The sequence below is a fragment of the Marmota marmota genome, unplaced genomic scaffold, assembly GCF_001458135.2.
Source record: "Marmota marmota marmota unplaced genomic scaffold, marMar, whole genome shotgun sequence".
Classification (NCBI taxonomy): domain Eukaryota; kingdom Metazoa; phylum Chordata; class Mammalia; order Rodentia; family Sciuridae; genus Marmota; species Marmota marmota.
Window position 1 is genome coordinate 14,568,640 of NW_026000272.1, and position 23,498 is coordinate 14,592,137.

At 39.6% G+C, this 23,498-nt stretch overlaps 1 protein-coding gene across 1 annotated transcript; it reads right to left on the reverse strand.

Moving 5' to 3' along the window:
* Positions 1-4,188: 4,188 nt before the first annotated feature.
* On the reverse strand, positions 4,189-22,812 carry Znf449 (zinc finger protein 449). Its single transcript, XM_015498056.2, has 5 exons — positions 22,739-22,812; positions 19,856-20,299; positions 17,999-18,200; positions 8,148-8,261; positions 4,189-7,796 (listed from the first exon to the last, which is right to left on the reverse strand). The coding sequence occupies exons 2-5, from the start codon at positions 20,207-20,209 to the stop codon at positions 6,913-6,915; spliced, it is 1,554 nt and encodes a 517-aa protein (XP_015353542.1). The 5' UTR covers positions 20,210-20,299; positions 22,739-22,812; the 3' UTR covers positions 4,189-6,912.
* Between the last annotated feature and the right edge of the window lie 686 nt (positions 22,813-23,498).

The following is a 23,498-nucleotide window of genomic DNA, read 5'->3' on the forward strand; positions in this document are numbered from 1 at the left end:
GACCCTGAGTTTCTGACTGCCAGTGTCAGGCCTTGTGTAATTTGACACACTGGAGCATCCTCAGTCTCACTCTAGCTTCTCAGGACTCATCTTCTCCAGGCGTAAGAGCCAGAGACCTAGGTTGGAAACCCTTGGAAGGTGCAACTCAAGTAACCAGTCCCCTTGGAGCCTGAGGACACCAACACCTCCAATTGTGAACCACCCAGCTGCTGAGCCCTCAGTGCCCTGGGTAAGGCAAACAACAGAACCTGTCCCTGATATGCAGTGAAGAGATGGAGATGCCCTGGATCCCAGAACCACAGAGGGCAGAGTAGGCATGGAAACCACTCTCTTTTTTGGTCTCTGGGAAGTATGTCTCATGGATTACAAAATCTCAACTGCTGGCTTGGGCTGATCCCTTTGGCCTCCATATGCCTGGGCCCCAGGAAAAGAGATACACGTAGCAATTGGAAGAATTTGTATGTAAGTACCAGTTTCCTTTGAAGTGGGGAAAAAAAAGCCCCCAATGGGGAGGGTGGATAAAATCCCATAAGTTTTAGTACATTCAGTTTTCATTTTTGTTTATCTTTGAGTATTTTCTTTTTAAAAATTTACTTATTTATTCTAATTTGTAAATTTTATTTACAAATTTTATTACAGCAGAATGAATTTCAACTCATAGTACACATACAGAGCACAATTTTTCATGTCTCTGGTTGTACACAAAGTAGAGTCACACCATTCGTGTCTTCATGCATGTACTTAGGGTAATGATGACCATTTCATTCCACAGTCTTTCCTAACCCCTGCCACTTCCCTATCTTTGAGTATTTCTATAAATATTTTTGTACCAGGGATTGAACCCAAACACTGAACCATGTCCCTAGCCCTTTTTTATATTTTATTTTGAGACAGGGTTGTTTAGGGCCTCACTACTAAGTTGGGCCTCATACTAAGTTGCTTAGGGCCTTACTAAGTTGCTGAGGTTGGCTTTCAACTTGTGATTCTGTGCTCTATATGTGTATTATGAATTGAAATTGTGCTCTATATGTGTACTATAAATAGAAATGCATTATGCTATCCTGTATAACAAATTAGAATAAATAATTTTTTAAAAAAGACAAAATAAAGAGAAACAAAAATGAAACCGCCTCAGGCTCTCAGGGCACTGGGATTACAGGTATGAGCCACCATGCCTAGCTATCATTGAGTATTTTCTTATTGATTTTTGTAATATATTTTTGAGGCAATAATTATTCAATAATTATATACATTTAATTTCTATGTAGATGTCAATTTTCTAAATTTCTTTCTCTTACTGACTTCTTATTTCATTCCATTGGAGTCAGCAAACATACTTTATATGATTTCATTTCTTCAAATTTATTGAGGCTTGTTTCATGGCTTAGCATATGATCTATTCTGGAAAATATTTCATGTGCATTTGAGAGGAATGTGCTTTCTTACTGTTGTTGAGTGGTATGCTGTTTCAGTTTTCTATTTACTTGTTGATCTTTTGCCTAGTTGTTCTATTCATAATTGAAAGAGGAATACTGAAGTCTCCAACTGCTGTTATTGAGTTATCCATTTCTCACTTCAATTCTGTCAGTTTGGCTTCATGTATTTTAGGGCTGTATTGTTAGTTGTAGAGACATACACACACTACCTTTTGACAAAAACAGGGGCAAATAATTTGCACACCTGACTTAAACCTGTCACAACAGGTAAAGAAATTAAACTTGGAGACATTGCCAAGGTCTCTTTTTTTGTAATCATAGAACTTCTCAGTGTGAATTATACTATTCTCAGCTTGAAAGTGAAGGAATTGGAGAATTGAAGTAAGCATTAAAAATCTCCATCTCTCTTCCCTTGGTGTGTCTGTGGGGAGATTGGAAAGCACCATCTAAGAAACATCTTAGAACGGGGACTCCACTTTTCCCAAGATGAACTGTTTCCCTGCACTCCAGGACAAGGTGTGGGGCTGCTACTTCTTCACCTGTTTTTCCTCTACTATATTACTTTTTAAAAAGGGCAACCTAACTGGGGAGATGTGGCTAAAAAATTATTATAGAGTGGTGGCACACACCTGTAATCCCAGTGGCTCTGGAGGCTGAGGCAGGAGGATTGAAGTTCAAACCCAGCCACAGCAACTTAGTGAGGCCCTAAGCAACTCAGCAAGATCCTTTCTTTAAATAAAATATTAAAAAGGGCTGGGGATGTGGCTCAGTGCTTAAGTGTTCCTGGGTTCAATCCCTGGTGCAAAAAAGAAAGAAAGAAAAGAATTATTATAGAATATATTTCAAAGTAGGGGCAAATACGCCTCTCCCATGGCCAAGAGGGTATGGTCTGATCTTTAGAGAAGACCTCAAATTTTTTATTTTTGAAGTCATTTGCAATAATTAATACATTCATATTCTTGTACTAGGTGATAAAGATGTTTACTAAGTGTAAATATTTGAAATATATGAAAAATTGTATATTTTACTATCTTAGGATCCTTAGAAAATGTGAACTTAGGTCTTTCTAGATCACAGAGAAATCATGTTTGACAATGTAGCTGGAAAAACTTGATAAGGGCTAATTTGTACATTATTCAGGGGAGAAGAGAATTTACCCACCCTCCTCAATCTCAGTGGTTGAAGTCCCAGAATCTGGGGTAAGCAAACTGATTATTAATAACAAGAAGAGACTAAGAGATGAATTTTCTTCCCATCCCATTGCACACCTGCTGTCTGCACTGCACAGGAGCTGGGGCTAGGCCCTGCCTTAAGGGTGAGCTCTGGTAATTTTGGAGAAGATTCTGCCCATGTCAGAGGCTGGAACAGAGAGAGGGTTGAGGACCAAGGCTCACACAGTTTCCTGGAGGTGCAAGAGACTGTCCTTTCAGAAGGCCTGGGGACCTCAGGTGTAGGGGGCAAAGAGCAACGACTCTCCTCCGCCACCTATTGGTGAGTCTCTTGGGCACCCACTCCCATGTATGTTCCTATTGTCCTGGATTAACCTCCTTGGCACACTGTGAAACAACCCCTGCTGATTCACAAGGTCCAGTTACAGAAGTTTCAAGGTGCTCCCTTCAAGGTTCTCTCTGCCTTCAGGAGGACAAAGTTATGGACTCCTTAGGAGAATGTTCTCGGCCTGGTTTGAAGAAGCTAGGTCTCTCCTAGGTCCTTTAGCCTCCTGTGTTTACTGGTAGCCTCAATACTCAGGCAGCTATTATCAATTGCCACAGAACATCCATGGAACATGCCACAAAAGAAGACTCCTTGCTGGGCATAGTGGTGCATGCCTGTAATTGCAGCAACCTGGAAGGCTGAAGCATGAGGATCACAAGTTCAAAGCCAACCTCAGCAACTTAGGAAGACCTTGTCTCAAAATAAAATATAAAACCAGCTGGGAATGTGGCTCAGTGGTTAAGCATCTCTGGGCAATCCCTGGTACCTACCCACCAAAATTTTTTTGAAAAAAAAATTCTATTCAAGGGAAAAGGGAGTATAAAAGTACAGGGACACAGACAAGGGAGTTTCCCAATCTCCATGTTGCTGCTCCTTCACAAAAATAATCCTAAAGATATTAAAGTAATTGAGAAGCCAAAGACTGTATTCCAAATTTGTATCCACAAATAGAATTCTTATTTTGTAGAGTCTTTAGGATACTTGACATATTTTAAAACATATGTCTTTAAAAAATTATATGAGCCAGGTGCTATGGCACACACTTGTAATACCAGGCAGGAGGATTGCAAGTTCAAGGTCAGTTTCAGCAATTTAGGGACACCCTGGGTCCAATCTCCAGGTTCAAAACCAAAAACAACAACAAAATGAAAGAAGAAATGGAATGAAATATGTTTTCTAGTCATAATACAGTCAAACCAAAAAGCAAAAGGAAAATGACAACACTGTATAGCTCTTGGGTTAAAGGAAATTATAATAAAAATTGAAACAACTTTGAAATCATCAATCAAAACATTCTATTTGAAGCTGGGTAAGGTGGTGCCACAAGCCTGTAATCCCAGTGACTTGGGAGGCTGAGGCAGGAGGATTGCAAGTTCAAGGCCAGGCTTGGCAAATTGGAAAGACCCCATCTAAAAATAAAAATAGCTGAGGACATAGCTCAGTGTAGCATGCCCCTGGGTTCAATCCCCAATATCAAAATAAAAAATCTTTAAAAATGATGGAATATGACCAAAGCCACACTTAAGAAGAAAATACATAGAGTGAAATGCTTTTATTATCAAACAACAAAGAATGCAAATACAATATGCTGGATATTTATTAAAAGCTTATACTCTTAAGACTTGAACAAAATATAATGCCTTTAATCTTTATAGTACTTACGAAGTGGGTACTGATTTTTGTCCTTCATAACAGTTAGGAGGTAGGTACTGTATGTGCCCTAATTAAGCACATCTAACTGTGTAATCTGCTTCCAAGAACTATTTCACAAGCTTCTCAATTCAATGCCACAAATACTAATGCTTACTGTAAACAGGGCACTGTAACAAAGAAATGTTCAAAGGTGTTCTCTACCCTGTAAAAATCAAGTAATTCGTGTTTCTGATATATATGAGGGGTAAGAGGCATATCATACTACGATTGCAACTAAGCCTACCAGCTAAAATTGACTGTATTAAATGCTAAAAATAATGCGTAATTATAGCACTTTGTGAACAGAAAAATGAATCCAGCTTGGGATGGGGATAGTGGTGCTTGTTTCCACTATTCAGAGAAGCAGCTCTAGGTTGTTCAAACAATTACTTGATGCAAGAGAAGCAGGGAGAGCATATACGTTTCCACTTTATTAAAATAGTGTATAAATACAGAGCAGTTGGGCACATCCATTCTAAGGCACTGTTCTGGTTTGAATGCAATTCCACAAGAGAGAAAAAAGAAGCCATTACATTCTGCATTTTTCATCTCTACATTCATACTCCTCCCATGTTACATGTTTATTGCTACTGGGATCTCAGTTTAACCCCAGACTTATAGCAGCATCATACAGGGACCTGGATGTTAAGAATTAAAGACACATCCCGGCTCTGGCACTTAATATGATTTGGCACTTAATTATAGACTCTCTTGCATTGTTGTCCATTTGTTTTCCAACACTTGTTTAATTACAGATATTATAAACTCTTTATGAGCCTGATCCATGAATTATATTTCTTTACTAGCTCCATTAAGCCTAGAACAGGACTAGTTAGGCACATAGTAGATACCCCCCAAATACTTATATATCACTTCCAAGAATTTCAATGCAATAGAAGAGATACACTTTCCCTAGTTCTAGTTTAAGGAAAGGATGACTGGATATCTTCATAAGGGACAATGCTTGAATGTCCTATTTCTTGTATCTGATAACAAGGAATTAGGCTCAATGAATATTTTCATATAGTAACAGCTTTAATTGATAAGACTTCTTCCCTCGCTATGAGAATTGGAGTTGTTACCATGATTATATGAAAATGTTTATATAAGTAATAACTGTGTGTGTATGTGTAATTATAAGATTATAAGTAAAATTCAAGGAGGTTGAGAATCACTGGGCAATTCACAATTAATCTGAATGAGTGACCCTCAATTCCTTAATTTGATGTATGTATGGGTCTGTATGTATATGCTACTGTGGTGTGTGTGTGTGTGTGTGTGTGTAATTATGAGTAAAATTCAAAGAGGTTTAGAATCACTGGGCAATTATCTGAATTAGTGATCCCCACCTCCTTAAAATGATGTGCTGTATGTTTTGTATATTATACAAAAGATGTATATCTTTGAAGAAATTTCCATAATACCCTTGAAATAAATGGAGATTACTAACTTGGGATCAACAGGACTACACTGATAGCTATAGAAATAGTTATTTAAGGCAGTGTGTTCTAAGGGATATTTGCAAAATACTAGTTCAAAAGTTATTACTAGGTGTATATGAAAAAAGGTTCTGGGGTCAATAAGTTTAGAAAACGTTAAGCCCAAAGAGGTGCTTTATCTTCCTTTAGTAGAGGACCTCTCTGAGATTTTCATATGCTGATATGCATTATGAATCTAGGAAGGAGAAACAGCAGGAAGCAGTTTCCAAACTTACTTGCAACATATCTTGCAGAATTAAGTGTGCCATGACACATACTTATGGAGACACTGAATTTTAAAAATGGGTAAAATTTCAAAAGCACTGAAAGACACATAAGTGAATATCAAAGGAGAGTGAAAAATCCATTAATATTGGTTCTCTAGTCAAATGAAAGAAAATTCATTCTACTTGTACAACTTCAACTGTCAAGTTAATTCTTCCAGATCTATAGCTTAATTACCAAATCAATAATCCTCTCTAAGCACCATCACCACAGACTTCCAACTAAGCAAACCAGTAAACTTGGCAAATTCAAAAGTAAAGGTTACAATCTTGATTTTCTTAAACATAGAAATTTCAATAGAAGTAACCCTATTTTTATGAGGCAAATAATATTCCCCTTCATCCTTGTGTTCCTTACACTTTTTATTGTTTGACAAAATCCATTGTCTCCTTTCTTGCACCTGGGGCATATCTAAAGCTCTGAGCTTATGTAGTCAACTTTAATAATTACACAGCAGAATAAGTATTCTATTATAGATATGTCATCTACACATGGTTATCCATTATATTGACCCTACCCCTAAAAGGATAATCATCCTTTATATGCTTACACTTATGATATGGTTGCCCCGGCAGAACACAAAGTTTTCCATTGTAATAAAAAAAGACAGAATAATCAAATCTAGGATAGCTGCAAGAATAGGTGGATACTCTAGAACTTATATGCCTTGGAAGATGGATTTAAAAAATAGCCTCCCCGCCAAAAAAAAAAAAATGCTGTTCTTGTAAGTTCAAAGAGCTTCTTCCAAATTATGACTTTTTTGAGCTAATATTAATCTCTACAGGACCTATTTCTCTTAACAATTCTTAAAGAAGTCCTCTAAAGTGAGTAACTTGGTGCATAATAAGACCTGCTCTCTGTCTGAAGCTTTTAGAACAATGACTACACTTGTATGGCTTCTCCCCTGTATGAATTCTTAAATGAATAACGAGGCTTGGTCTCTGTCTAAAGCTTTTTCCACAATAATTACATTTAAAAGGTCTCTCTTCAGTATGCGTTCTCTGGTGCAAAGTAAGTGCTGTCAGTCGACTAAAACTCTTCCCACAGCTATGACATCTATGAGGTTTTTCACCTGTGTGAGTTTTCAGATGTCTTTTGAGACTTGATCCATGACAGAAACTTTTTCCACACTCCAGGCATTTATATGTTTCTTCTTCAGAATGTGTTCTCTGGTGCCCGATAAGGTGTGACCGCCGAGTGAACCGCTTTTTACATACAGTACATTCATAAGGTCTCTCTCCTGTATGAAGCCGTTGGTGCCTATAAAGGTCTGAACTACGGAGGAATCTTTTGCCACATTCAGGACATTTGTGAGGTTCCTCTCCCGAATGAATTCGCTGGTGTCCAGTAAGTTGTGACTTCCGAGCAAAACATTTTCCACACTGAGGACATCGGTGAGGTTTCTCTCCTGGACTCTTTTTCTTCTGAGGCCTAGGGTTGAGAGGTTCTTCTAGGTTGGAACTCTCGGGTGTCTCTCCTAGAGTGGGGTTCTGATGTTCTACAAGTTTTGCTAAATCTGTCTGTAAATCCTCTGGGGGTGGTTCCCACTGATTTTCTAACTGTACATAGTCTTTTTGCAAAATGGGGCCATGTAGAGCATTCCCCTCTAATGTTACAACAAATGGATACATATTCTCCATTTTTTTCTGTTTTGAAGCATCTTCTTCATTTTCTAACCCAATTTCAAAACCTAAGAGAAGAAATGGAATATTGCCAATGTTATCGTGTTCCAAGAGAGGGAAAAAAACTGAAGGAAAATAAAGAGTTGGGCTGGGGATGTGGCTCAAGCGGTAGGGCGCTCGCCTGGCATGCGTGCGGCCCGGGTTCTATCCTCAGCCCCACATACAAACAAGGATGTTGTGTCCGCTGAGAACTAAAAAATAAATATTACAAAATTCTATCTCTCTCTTTAAAAAAAGAGTCATATTAAACCATTAACAGAAATATAGAAATTCCTAAATAGAATTCCTAGCTCTTTACCCCAATTAAGTTGAAATTTTCTTTCCCTTCTTCCCTAGTACATTAATGAACATTTACTTACCTATCTTAGAATCAAGTAATTGTTTCATTTCTTTGGAATCCTGTAATTCTTTCACCCATGGCTCTTCTCTATGCTCCAGTGGGAAGGTCACATCAAGCTTTGGTAATGGATATCCTGGTCAAAGAAAAGAAGGAAAGCATGATAGTTTGATTCATCATTGGTTGTTCCAAAATTTGGGCTGATTTCTTGGACATAGGGCCTCTTGATATCTACTTCCTCCTCAGTTAAGACTACTTCATCTGGAGTCACAGGAAGTTTTTTTAAAATTTTTTATGATAAGAACAAAAGAAAAATGGAAACATTCTTTTGTGCTCACTTCAAGGAGGTTCTCTAATCTATGGGAGGTGAATGAACCATCTGTGTGCTGACATCAGTGCACTAAATTACTTCTATGTCTATTTTTTGGTGGAGGAGCAGTAACCAGGAATTGAATCCAGGGGCACTTTACCACTGAACTACATCCCCGAGCCTTTTTTTTTTTTTCCTGAGATTTTATATGTGTCTCCCAGAGGTCCATATGTTAAAGGTTTGGTCCCCAGCTAGATGCTGTTGGGAGGTGGTGGAAATTAAAGGTGCAGGACCCAGTGGGAAATTTTAAGTTATTGGGAGGTGTGCCCTTGAGAGGAATTGTGGAACCCTGGTCTCTTCCTCTTTCTTTTTTATTCCTGGCCATGAAGAGAACAGTTGTTCCACCATGTATTCTGCACCATATGTGCTGCCTGGCCATAGGCCCAAAAGCTTTGATGATGCTGAAATCTCCAAAAAGTTGATTATCTCAGGTATTTGTTACAGTAATGGAAAGCCAACAAATACAGCTTTTATATTTTTCAACTCTAAAATTTCCATTTGATTTTTCTAATTTCTATCTCTTTATTGCTATTCTCTATGAGATATAATATTGTCATCATAACTTTCTTTACTTAATTGTGGTTTTCTCAAGTTCTTAGAATACAGTCATAATGGTTACTTTAAAGTGTTTTTCTGTTATATATGATCTCTAGTCACTCTCATAAATGGACTCTGTTGCCTGATTTCCCCTGCCCCAATAGTTTTGTATCAACATGCATGTCTCATAAATTTGTGTTGGTATTGGACATTTTATATAATATATTGTAGCAAATCTATACCATTCCCCAAGGTCTTTCATTGTTATTTGCTTATTTATTATCAAATGACTGGGTAATTTTAGTGAAGTCTATCCCCCTGCAATACTAAGTATTATTAAGCAATATTAACCTGACATCACTCTTCCTGGAGCACATCCTTAGCTATGCACAGTCTCTCTGGAATGATAGATATCAGGGCAGCAAAATATATTACAAGAAAAAATGATCTCAAACATTGAAAAACATTAATGTGCATATCCAGGAAGGAACACACTGATGATTCTATGTGATTTCAAGAAATTCATAAGGGTTTCTTGAAAAAAAAATTCACATCCCAAGAAAAATTTCAAGTATTACAAAACAAGAAATCTGTGTCACTGGAGGGCATGCAGCAAATAGGCACAAGATACAAACATTATGTCTATCACACACAAAGCCATCCAGGCTCTTCAGGTCATATGGAGGCCTCTACTTGTTTGGTAGCAGAATGAATTTCACATAGAAAAAAAACACACGGAAATAGATCCACAGATGAAATAAAGATCTAAAATTTACACAAAAGGATAAAACCTTAAAAGACAGGAAGAGAAAAATGATTCATCAGTTACACGAGGGGGTTAAAAGTTGAGTTCTCATCAGAAAACAACAGAGGCTAGAAGGCAGTGAGGTTGACATATTCAAAGTACTCAGAGAAAAAAAATGTATGCTGGGCATGGTGGTGCATTTATATAATCCCAGCAACATGGGAGGCTGAGGCAGGAGGTCACAAGTTCAAGGCCAGCCTCAGAACTTTCCTGAGGCATTAATTAACTTAGTGAGAGTCTGTCTCTAAAAAAAGCTAGGGATGAAGCTCAGTGGCAAATGATCCCTGGGTTCAATCCACAGTACCATAAAAACAGGCAATCAAGAATCTTACAACTAGCAAAGCTATCTTTCAAAAATGAATATGCAAGGGCTGGGGATATAGTTCAGTAGTAGAGTGCTTGCCTGGCATGCGTGAAGCCCTGGATTTGATCCCCAGCACTATAAAATGCAATAAAGATATTCCTGAGAAACAAAACAGAGAATTCAATTCTAGCAGACTTATCAAAAAATATATATATCATATATATTGTAAATTATATTATGTTTTATGTAATATATATCATATAATCTATAGACAGAGAGTTGAAAACAACACTAAGGAAGTTCCTCATCTGGGCAAGTGACCACAGAAGCCAAATGAAAAAAATAGTACAAATAAAGGTAAGTATGTAATGAGAAAAATTATAAATAAATAAAAAATTCTGCTTCTTTCTTTAAAAATATTTTTTAAAATAAGTGCTACAATATATAGAAATGTAATGTATTTGTCAATAATAGCACAAGTGAGGTGGGTGAGAGCAAAGTTGTATTGGTCTGGATGATTCCAATTGATTACTAAAATCCACAGGAACAAATGAAAAAAAAAAAAAAGAAAGAAAGAAAGAAGCCAGGCGCAGTGGCACATGCCTACAATCACAGCAACTGGGGAAGCTGAGGCAGGAGGATCTCAATATCAAGGCCAGCCTTGGCAATTTAGAGAGACCCTCAGTGACTTAGTGAGATCCTGTTTCAAATTTAAAAAAAATAAAAAGGTTGGGGATGTAACTTACTAGTAAGGGGCCCCTGGGTTCAATCCCCAGTGCCACCAAAAAAAAAAAATAGATTGAAAGCAAAGGATGGAAAAATACATATCCTGTAAATAACATCCACAAGATGACTAAACAGATATTAAAACAAGAAATGCTACTAAAGAGGATCATTTTATGATAAAATGATCAATCAGAAAAAGAAAACAGTTATAAACACATATGCAGTTAATTACAAAGTACCAAAATACATGAAGCAAAAAAATGAAAGAAATAGAAGAATACACAATTCAATAACTTCTGTATTAATGGATAGAAAATCTGATTAACTATAGAAGACAAAGAAAATATCATAAGTTAAACATGGCAAACAAGCATAGAACACTCCACCCAATAATAGCAGAATATACATTCTTCATAAGTGCAAACAGAAAATTCTCCAGGACACATAAGATGCTATACCATAAAAACATGTTCAGAGAAAACTCAAATTACTACAATCAGAAATGAAAGAGGTAACACTACCACTAACCTTACAAAAGAATTATAAAGGAATACTATAAACAAATGTATGAAAATAAATCAGATAATAAATAAGGGCATGTGCCACCACACCTGGCTATAATCAATGGATTTTTATAAAGGTGCTAAGAAAATTCAATAGAGAAAGAGTAGTCTCCTCAATAAATGGTGCTAGGACAACTGGATATCCATGTGCAAAAGAATGATATTGGTTCACCGTTTAAAATATTTATTTAAATAGATGAATGTAAGATATAAATACATAAGAGAAGGAGTGTAAGTTAAAATCTTCATGACCTTGATTTAGACAACAGTTCTACAAATATGACATTGAATGTACAAGCAAAAAGGGCTGGGTTGTGGCTCAGTGGTAGAGTTGCTCGCCTAGCACATGCAAGGCCCTGGGTTCAATCCTCAGCACCACATAAAAATAGATAAAATGAAGGTATTGTGTCCAACTACAATTAAAAAATAAATATTTAAAAAAAGAGGGCTGGGGCTATAGCTCATTTGGTAGAATGCCCGCCTCGCACGTGTGAGACACTGGGTTTGATTCTCAGCACCACATAAAAATCAATAAAGATATTTTAAAAAAAGAAAGTATAAGGAAAAACAGAAAAAAAAAAACTGCAATTCTTCAAATACTTAAAAAAAAAAAAAAAGCAGAGGAGGGCTGGGGATATAGCTCAGTAGCAGAGCCCTTGCCTTGCATGTGCAAGGTCCTGGGTTCAATCCTCAGCACCATCTCCCCTTAACTAAAAAAAAAAAGAAAGAAAGAAAGAAGAGGAGGAAAGACTTTCTAACTCATGCTATGAGGCCCTTATTGCTGTGACAAAAAAAAAAAATCTTATAAAGACAGGACAAGAAAAGGACCAGTATCTCTTCTGAATATGGGGGTAAAGATCTTCAACAAAATGTTAGTGAAATGAATCTAGCAATACATAATAAGAATTATACACCAGGTATTTATCCCAGGAATGCAAAGATGATTTATCATTAAAAATTAAGATAATATAACATTACAATAGAATATCAAATAAAAAATCACATGTTCAATACCTACAGAAAAAAATAATCAAGCAAAATTTATACTGCTTCCTGATTTTTTAAAAAACTCAAACAACAAATAGAAGGCAATTTCCTCATCTATGAAAGATCCACAGCTAAAATCATAAGTAATTGTGAAAAATTAAATTTCTCCTGCAAGCAGGAAAAAAGGCAAAGATGTGAACTCTCACCATTTCTATTCAACATTGTACTAAGGTTCTGACAAGGGCAACTAGGCAAAAAACAAAAAACAAAAACAAAACAGATTTAGATTGAATCTCAGGAAGTAAAACTGTTTCTTTTCACAGATGACATGGTTCTGTACATAGAAAGTTCTAAAGAATTTACTAAGAAATAATAAGCAAGTTCAGTAATTTGTAGGATACAACATCAATATAGAAAAATCAATTGTAATTCTATATACTTTCAACAAACAATCCAAAAATAAAATTAAGAAAACAATTCCACCGACAATAACATTAACAAGAATAAAATATTTAGGAAAAAATTTAATACAAATCTTATACTTTATTTTTTTTTAATATTTATTTATTTATTTTAGTTTTCAGCGGGCACAACATCTTTGTTTGTATGTGGTGCTGAGGATCGAACCCGGGCCACACGCATGCCAGGCGAGCGCGCTACCGCTTGAGCCACATCCCCAGCCCAAATCTTATACTTTATAAACTATAGCTGGGTGTGGTGACACACATGCCTGTAATCCTAGCATCTTGGAAGGGTAAGACAGGAGGATTACAAATTCAAGGCTAGCCTGGGCTATTTAGTGAGACCCTCATCAATTTAGCAAGATAAAACATAAAATGGGCTGAAGATGTAGTTCATTGGGCAAAGTGCCCCTGGGTTAAATCCCCAGTACCAAAAACAAAAACAAAACCTATAAAACATTGTTGAAAGCTATCAGAGAAAATCTGAATAAATAGAAAAGCATCTTAGGCTCATGCATCACAAAATCTAATATTGTTAACATTGGTAATATTCTTCAAATTGATCCACATCTAATACAATCCCTAAAAGCATCCTAATTGACTTCTGTGTAGAAACTGGTGAAATTACAACAAATCCAGAATATCTTGAAAAATAAGAACAAAGTTCAATTCTTGCATTTTCAGATTTCAAAATTTACCACAAAGCAATAATAATCAGGACAGTCTGGTACATCCATGAGAATAGACATATGAATCAGTAGGATGGAAATAATGCATCTAGCAATAAGCCCATATACCTCCAATCAACTGATTTTTAACAATAGTTTCAAAGACATTCAATGCAGAAAGAATAGCCTTTTCAACAAATAATGCTGAGACACCTTGCTATCCACATGCAGATAAAGTATCCGTTGGACCCCTACCTCACACCCTATAAAATTAGTTGAAAATGGTAAGAGTCTTAAACATAAGAAAACATGATCATTTTAAAACATGCTCCCAGATTCTTTGATATTCTTCCATTCCAGAGGTAGGATTTTTCCTTTCCTTCACTTAACACTTAATTGTGGGGTGCGGCTGGTAGGTTTAACTTAGTGCCTCCCTTCTTTTTTTTGACACAATATCTTCATTCTATTTATTTGTTTGTTTGTTTACTTATTTATTTATTTATATGTGGTGCTGAGGATCAAACCCAGTGCTTCACACATGCAAGGCAAGCGCTCTACCACTGAGCCACAAAGCCACAACCCCAGCCCTTAGTGACTCCCTTCTAATAAAGAGAATGTGGTAGAAAAGCTGGTGTGTGACTAGGTTACCAAAGATGCTAAGGCATGCCCCTTGTTTTCTCTTGGATCATCTACTGGGGGGGGGAGCCTGTTGTCCTGTCATGCTGATGCTCAGGTAGCCTCTGAAGAAACTCTCTTAGCAAGGAATTGAAGCTGCCTGACAGGCCCTGCTGACACTTGATTAAAATTATAAAGACACTCTGAGCCAGAAATATCCAATAAACAACTCCCAAAGTCCTGACTCTCAGAAACTGTGATAAATGCTTTTTCCTTACGTTGCTAAAATTGGGGGGCAGAATAATTTATTTTGAAACAAAAGCTAAATAATACAAAGAAGGAAAAAGCAACCACAGGTTAACTAAAAAGGTGATTACTGAAGAATGCTCTTCAAGTCCTATACTCAGGGAAAGACTTTATCAAGCTCCATTAGCAAAATCTGTCATAAAGGTTCCACTACACTGTGAAATATTATTACTATAGTTTGGGGTTAGATATTACCTTACAGTTAACTATTTCATATAATAGGATAATCTGGAAAGATTTAAGTGACAAGAATGTTCTGATGCTTTCCAGATAGTATGGGTTTCATGTTTAAATTTTCATCTCTCATAACCTTCATCACCAAAAGGATGTGATCTTTGACATCTCACATGTATTCCAAACGAAAATTTATTGATTGAAACAAAAACCCAAAGTTTGGGGGCTGGGTTTGTGGCTCATCGGTACAGCACTCTCCTAGCACATGCAGGATGCTTGGCTCGATCCTCAGCACCACATAAAAATTAAAAATAAAGTTAAAAAAACCCCAAAGGTTTGATAATTGAAAATATGTTCCAATTTTGGTGTAATAATTTTGAATTCCACATTCTCTAAAGATAGAGTTGGCATGATACCCTTCATGCTTTTAGGACCAGTGCCTCCTTGCCTCTTTTCTTTCTGACTACAGACATTCTAATAGCATTACCCACCTGTAGGATTTAGAGTGTCTGGCTTCTATTTAATGATGGATTTTTTTTTTGTTTATGTCTTCCTTAGATCACTCTGCATTTTTCCTTTAAGTTCTTTTTTTATTTTGCAATGAACGTGTGTGTGCTTTCAGTTATAAAAAATATCATTAAATGACCAAAATACTTGTGTGCACACACACATTTCATATAATCAAACCATCCTAATATTTTGCTGACAGAGAATATATTGCAAACTTTAACATAAACTCGATTGATTTCTTCCATTACTTTTAAATTCATTCTTCACTTAGCCAGTATCTTGTGCTTTTCACTCCATCTCCAATAGGATCTGCTTCATGCAATACATCAAGATGTTTAAATATTTAAGTAACCTTTAAATAATGGAGGAAGAAGTCTTACATCATTTTGCAAAGTATATTATATACTTTAAACAGGGAAAACAGGATACTTCCCCTCTTCCAAATTTGTATTTCTTACTTGATTAACTAACTATACCTATCTTTTGTTAAGCACACTGAATTTTCATGTGCTTTACACCATGATGAATACTGCTGCTCTGTGATCTTTGAACCTGTAATATTGATAAAAGAAGCAAATTAACATGTAGAATCAGAATGTATATATCAAAAGAGCTATAATTTGATAGGACTAATGAAACTCTACTATTTGTGGCAAGCACACATACATAAACACAGATTTTTAAAATAATTATTTAGCAGACTTTTAAATGAAGGTAACATAAAGACTGGAATATAAATGATGACATCATATAGTTCTGCAATGACCACAATAAGAAAATGTATTTCAGGGTTTTCCTCTCCTGGTCAGCATTATTTAAAAAATATGTGTCTGGTGCAGTGGTGAATGCCTGTAATCCCAGTGGTTTAGGAGGCACAGGCAGGAGGATTGCAAGTTCAAAGCCAGCCCCAGCAGCTAACAAGGCCTTAAGCAACTTAAAATCCCTGTTTCAAATTTAAAAAAAAAAAAACTAAACTAAAAGGCCTGGGAATGTGCCTCAGTGGTTAAGTGCCCCTGGGTTCAATCGCTGGTACCAAAAGAAAAAGCAAATGAAATCCACAAGCACCCTAGATCCATATGTTCAAATCTAAACTCACCTTGACCCACCAAATTTGATCCTTATCTGTGTTCTCCATGTCAGTAAATAACATTACAATCTGGATGCCATCCTTCATACCTTCTGGTTCATCACTGACACCCCACCAAGTCCTATATTTCATACCTGCTAAATATCTTTTGAATTACCCCTTTTCACTCCATCATCACCAATACACCCATGGTTCAGAAAACTTCTCTCCCACCTGGAGGATTTCAACAACCTCACAAAGGTGTCCCCATTTCCACTGGATCTCACTAGTACTGTAGCCAGAGTGATCTCCTAAAATGTAAGTCTGCCTATATCACTCTGATGATATTTGAGAACTTTCAAACATTCCCCACAGCCTTGATATTAAATCTTTTGGGGGGACACCAGTGATTGAACAGAGGGGTGTTTAACCACTGAGCAAAATTCCCAGCACTTTTTTATTTTCTATTTTGAGACAGGGTCTCACTAAATTGCTTAGGGCATCACTACGTTGCTGAGACTGCCTCAAACTTGCACTCCTCCTGCCTCAGCCTCTGAGATTACAGGCTGGGATTACAGGCCTATACCACGATGCCCAGCTTGATATTAAATTTTGATTCCTCAAATACAAGAAAAAGTTTTTCATGACTCAGGACACTGCTTCTTTCTCCAGCTTCTTCAATTTCTACCCCTGCTTCTCTACTTCTGCCGACCCCTCAGAGTGTAGCAGTAGGTCTTCTCTCTGCCCCGGGGCCTCTGCACTTGCAGCCCTTCTGCAAAGGCTCCCCCTCCTCACTCCCACCACTCAATGGCTGACTCCAATCCATCCTAGAGCTACTACCCCAGATCCCCCTCCTCCAGAGGTCTTCCCTCTCAGCCTAATGATGGCAAGGGCCCCTGCTGTGTGCTCTGCCAGCATCCTAAGCCCTCCAACACACGTTCCCATCACATATCCAACATATCTGGACTGTCCACCAGAAGTGGGTGCCAGGACAGCTGGGGCTGCTTTCCTGCCTCGTGGACTGTCTAGTCACAGGGTCCAGCAAGATGCCTGGCTCTTCACGGTGCTCAGAACGTTGACTGTGGGAATAAATGTGGAGAAGTGGAAGGGGACACAGTTGCTAAGCCCTGGCCGTGTGCTAGTGATGGGGGCATCCCACATTTCTGTTTTGCAACATGGACCGTTCTCCACCTATTTTCATCTGCAGGGCTCTTTGGTGCTCCCAGGACTACACAGTGTCTTGGTGTGCCAACATGGTGACGCTGAGCTGCTGGGGAAAGGGAGAGGACTCCCACCACACTTGGGCCCAAGCTTCAGTGGGGGAGGGGAGGGCTGGGACAGGGCGTGGGTAGCGATGTAAGGAAATGGCAAAGGGAAGGGAAACAGGAACACCCAGGCATCCAGTCCCGCTGCCTTTCTCCACCTGGCCTTTTCTCCTGCTAGCACGCACCCATTTGTGTCCAGGGCCGTGGTTCTCAAAGGGTGGTGTGTGCAGCACTTTGCTCAGAGACCTTGTTAAACCTGTACCCCAGGTGGTGCTGGGGCTGAGTGACTGCTTACTCATGAGAAGGGTGGTTACTTTCACCTGTTCCCCATGCCGCTGTACCCAAAATGCATTTTCCCCTGCTGTTCCCAGAGAGACATCTCCTCTTCCTCCCGCTCCTTTCCATCCAAGAGGTCCATTTCCACTGGGGAATCCATGTTTCCCAGCAACCCCAACCTTTGAGAGCTCTTGTGCGCTCGGTCAGACACAAAAGAGCAGAAAGAAAACCCCGCCTTACCAGGATCCAGAAAGGGCTGACATTCCCCAGCAGCACCATAGTTCAGCTCCGGAGGCCCTGCCTGTGGGATCCAGGCCCCTGTCACGGGAGCCTCCTGGACAGGTCCCATTCCCTGGAGTGCAGATGTCTCTAGGTGCATGTTTGGCATGGGTACTGTTCCTACAGGAGCCAGTTCTTCCAAGAGCATGTCATGCATATCGACCTGGGGGAAATGCCAAAACCCATCAGTTTAGAGTTATCCATAAGAAGTGAAGTTAGTTTAACCTCATTCTAAAGCAAAGTATTGCTGACTAGCAGTCAAATGAGAGCCACATGTGTAGTTTGAAATTTTCCAGTGGTCATAGGACACAATGTAAAAAAGGAACCAGGGAGTCCTCAATCTTAATAGCCCGTCAGATTTAACGTGACATATGCAAACCACCAGGATTGCAGCATGTAATCAATCCAAACAATTACCAAGTACTACCTCCTCTCCCCATCACAGCTTCTGCATGGGCTATGCAGTTTACACCCACAGCAGATCTCAACCAGCACTGGCCACATTTCAAGTGCTCAAGAGCCATACATGGCTCATGGCTCTTGTGCTGGGCAGGGGCAGTCTAGAGCACCTGAAGACAAAATCTTGTATGGTAAACAAAACTAAGAAGACAGAAGGGAAGGGAAACCACTACCGCATTCTAGTCTGGGGAAGCAGAAACCTTTAGAAGCTTCCTGTTCAGACTTCTTTGTGCCCTGAAGCCAACAGCTCCTGCGAGCCCTGCCCCACAGGGGACCCAGCACCCCAACACCCTGCTGGAAAAACATCTTCCCCTCAGCCCTGTGCTCCCAAAACACAGGCATCATGTGATACTTCTGAACCCAGGGCAGTTCCACTGCCCCTGTGAAGTATCCAACATATGCTGGCTGTTGCTGTCTACTGGGATTTAGTGGACCTGAGATGGGAGCATTGCTCACAAAGCAAGAGTTGTTTCAGGTCCCTACCAACTGTGCATTTCCCCCTCAAACATTCATATAGTTGAAGAGCATCTCCCAGCATCAATATCATGTTGAAAAGATACAATTTTTCCATATTTTAGGATGACTTGGATTTCCTACGAATGCACTACTGTGCAAATCAAAGAAAGATTACATTACTTGTTCCAATTTACAAAGACTTGGGGAAATCATCTGACAAGCAGCCACAGTGCATAGTACTTGAGCTGTATTAGTCTGAATACTGGCTGTTGCACTATAACAATTCTAAGAAGAGAGATAGGCATCTGACAATTTCATGATATCTTCTTGTAAAGTCAAGCAAACATATTTCTACAGATATATGTATTAGTAAATAATATACTATGTTCATTTTCCTTTATATGCTTTCTAGATTCTACTGTCTTCAGTGTCAACAAGCTATTTTTGTAAAGAGCTGGATAGTAAATATTTTAGGCTTTTCGACTATGTTTACTTTCTTATTTCTTCTTCTTCCTCTTTAAAAAAAAAACACTTTAAAAATGTAAAAGTCATTATTAGCTCACAATGTACACAGAAACAGGCCAAGGTCAGATTTGACCTGCAGGTCATGGAACAATACATAAAAGCATTTGGTTGTTACAGATAGGTACTTTGTTATGTGTAAGTTTCATTTATGGATAATAAAGAGATATTATAAAATATGTGTTACAGAAAGGGGTAGGGTCGGGCCAGTTTGAGAACCACTGACTTGATAACTCTTTCTAGCAAAAAGAAAAAACAAAAAGACATCTGAGAGAAGTGTCAAGGCTAGAGAATGGTACACAGACAAAATGTCTGGTCTAGATCCAGTTGCCTCAGTACTTCTTTTGATCTAACAACAAAGACCCCATACTCTTTTCTCACCTGCTGCTCTGGTATCTCAAGTTCTCTCTGTAAATCTTCTATCAGTGACACAACTCTTTCTCTATTCTCTGGGCAATGTTCCCTCACCCAGGTCTCTATCTCCGTGGGCAGTATAGTTAGGAATTGCTCCAACACCAGCAGCTCCAGTATTTGCTCCTTAGACCGCATCTTTGGCTTCAGCCACTGACAGCAAAGCTCCCAGAGTTTGTTGAAAGCTTCATGAGGCCCTGCTGCCTCTGTGTACTGGAACTGCCTGAAGCGCTGGCGGAACACTTCACAGTCAGTGTCATACTCTTGCAGCACAGAGCCCTGATTCAAGGAGGCCTGGATTGCACAACCCAGGGCCACAGCCATTGCCTCTTTCAGAAGATTAGAGTTTATCTGGGACCTGAGGTCTCGGATTTCAGTTTGTTCTGTGTAATAATCAGGGGAAAACACCTATAGCTGAAGACAGGGAAAAAAATGAGAAAAGAGAAACAGCAATGGTTACAAGAGGACATACTCACTGTCTTTATTTATCTTTATCAAAGACCTACATGATCACTTTGTTATCTTTCTAGTGGTTTTGAGAATCTGAGGACTTGCAGCCTGAAAAAAATACATACATATCCTCTTCTGAGAACATTTAAAAAGTTTCTAGAATCTCAGTTTATTCATATACCCTCTAGAGTTGTTCTGTCTAATATGGTAGCCAATAGTCCCATGTGACACTTTAGGTTTAATTAAAATTTTAGTTTCTTAGTCACAGTAACAAAAACTTCAAGTGCTCAATAAATATCACTGCCAAAAATTCTATTGAACAGCTCTGCTCTTGAATTCTACCATCCCAAGGCTAAGAACTCTAGCTTTAAATATGCCCCTAAAGATCTGTTGGCATTTAACCCTATTCCTTGTCTAATCCAAGTATCATGTGTTTCTGAATATATGGAGGTCTCCAAGGAAATGTGGGAGGAATATTAACAATGTTTCTGAGTCATGCCTGCCTGTAATCCCAGTGACTTGTGAGGCTAGGGCAGGAGGATTGAATGTCTGAATCTAGCCTCAGCAACGTAACCAGAACTGGTCTCAAAATAAAAAATAAAAAGGGATGGGGATATAGCTCAGCTCTAGAGAATCCCTGGGTTAAAATTCCCAGTACAGAAAAAAAACCAAAACAATACTTTTGAATAACTTTCACCATCAGGGTTTAAGTACCACTTAATAGCCTTTGATCAAAGTGAAGTTAGGCAAAATCACACTTTTCAAGGGCAGCAAATCATTGACCCCTCATTCTTCTTCATTCAAGGTATGTACAGTTCAGCCTATATCACTAAGATCCTCATCTTTCAGTAATATTCCAAGTGGCTCCCCTTTGTGAAAAATACACTGCTATATGGCAGCTCAACAGGAATTTGCTCTTCACTTATAATGAAGGACATTTACCAAGTTCATGCTATATGCCAGATACTGTTCTAAGCATCCTGCATGTATTAATTCAGTTAACCCTCACTCAATCTTAGGCGTTCCCTATTAGTATTATCCCAGGAATGCAGATTAGGGAACAGAGGTTTGAGGCTTAGGGGAAATTAAATTAAATTGTCCAAAGTCACATGGTAAGTGCCAAGAGAAAATGTCCATGATGTTAAACCCATAGTCTTCTGCTTTTAAGAAGTCTAAAAAAAAAACATCAGAGTGGGGCTAGGGTTGTGGCTCAGTGGTAGAGCACTTGCCTAGCATGTGTGAGGCACTAGCTTTCTCAGCAATTCGTATAAGCAAATAAAATAAAGGGTGATCAACAACAACAACAACAACAAAAAAAATATCAAAGTACTCTTAGCATAACTCTGAGGTCACCGAGGTGGTCACCCACATGTCTCCACAGGTTTCAGGATCTGTACCTGCCCATGTACTATGGGTCCTCTGCATTTGCTGAGCCAGCTCTCTGGCGGGAATTCAAGAAAAAGAACACTCAGGACTTTTTTCCCATTCCATTAATCAGAATTGAAACTCTGTTCCTATTATCACCCTTTATCATGATGGTGGCAGATGGACTTAGAAGTAATAACCTACTAGCTGTGTGACCCTGACACTCAATGCCTCTGTGTACAATACATGCATAATCATAGCATTAACTTTATAAAATATCCCACCCGGATCCAACTGCAAGGAAAGCGAAAAGCAGCATGCCTGACACAAGGAAAGGGCTCAATAAGTTTATTGCTGGTCACGACTCCTTCCTAGGAAACTTCTACCTTCCAGAGCCTAGGCATCTAACCGTTGCTGGAGGGCATCCAGGAACTGCGATTTTTTTGGCTGTGGACCTACCAGTTAATCTGCTCCAGCCTCACAGCTGGCCAGCCCTCCCCTCACTGACCCAAAACCTTCCACCACGTCTACCAGGGAAGTGACCCTCCGGGTTTCCTTGTTTCCTTCCATCTGTCCTTCCCAGTTAAAAGTTAACTGCACTGGGGGCTGTTTTTTCCTCCCAAATCTCCCTGTCGTGAACCCGCCTTCACACGGCCTATGAGTAAACCGATGTGAGAAAAGGGGGCACTTGAGGAACGGCACGAGTGACATGTCCCTGAAAAGTCTAAAAGCTGGTTTAAAATCGGATGCTGGTGTCACGGGCGCGGTCTCCGAGCGCTCCTGGGCGACGAGGTCCCGCCGCCCAGAGGGGCACTCCCAGCCTGTGAGGAATCCCAGGAAGGCCTGGCCGGGTCGCAGGGAGCGGCGGCGGGGTCCCTGGTCCGACAGGGGCCCGCCGCCCCTCGCTGCTCCAGCGGCTGCCGCCCGAGGCACATCTGAAATTTGCCAGTTCGCTTAGCCCAGGCAGGCGAAGGGAACCCCGCTACCCGCGCCCGCGCCCCAGGGACGACCACGCCCTCTGGCCGCTCCGGGACTCACCGCCTCAGCGCCCAAGGCTCTCCCAAGCTCACCGGCAACTGCCCAGGACGCAGGCGCGGAGCCGCGCTGTGGACTACATTTCCCGGTAGGCCTCACGTCGCCCGCCGCGCTCCGGGCCCAGAAGGATGCTGACGTGGGAGGAGCTGGGACTCTCCCGGGCTTCCTAGCTTCAAGCTGCTTTGGAATTGCTCCCATTTCCGGTCTAATCGCTTCTTGGTCCCTGGGGGTTGGGCGAGGCGAGCTCGGGGGTTGTGACAAAGTGAGGGCTTTTCAACCAACAGCCTTAGAGTAACCTAACCAGAGCGGGTCTGGAATATCTCTTTAATCTGTCATGGCCTGCTAAGTGAGTCTCAAAACTGTGTGTGGAAGGATTTTTTTTTTTTTTTTTTTTAGAAAAGCTAGTTAAAAATACATATTTCTCGGCCCAACCTGATATTAACGCATTGGGTCTTATATGAGCTTAAGGATTCGCATTTTAATAAGCTTTCTTGGGGATTCCGACTCTGGCCATCTGCCCGCTAGTCACAGGGACCTTGGGTTTGCTTCCTAGTTTCCTTATCTTGAAGACTTGAGCTTCCAGAGATCAACCCCGCCCATTCCTCTCCACCTTCAACCACCACCAGAGAGGTCTCTTGGGTCTTAGAATTCACCCACTGGCACTGCCTCAGATGTCTTCCGATTTGTCCCTCGCTGGTCCCATCTCTGGAAGCAAAATTTTCCTTTTCATTGATCTGAAGCAGGTTGTCGTGAGGCCTGGTCC

Bases quoted from the DNA above. Each gene is read 5' to 3' on its own strand.
- Znf449 (XM_015498056.2), bottom strand. From the start codon at position 20,209: ATGGCTGTGGCCCTGGGTTGTGCAATCCAGGCCTCCTTGAATCAGGGC. The intron at 8,262-17,998 runs GTAAGGCGGGGT...TTCTTTGACCAG, and splicing joins TCAGCCCTTTCTGGATCCTG to GATATCCATTACCAAAGCTT. The intron at 7,797-8,147 runs GTAAGTAAATGT...TTCTTCTCTTAG, and splicing joins ATTACTTGATTCTAAGATAG to GTTTTGAAATTGGGTTAGAA.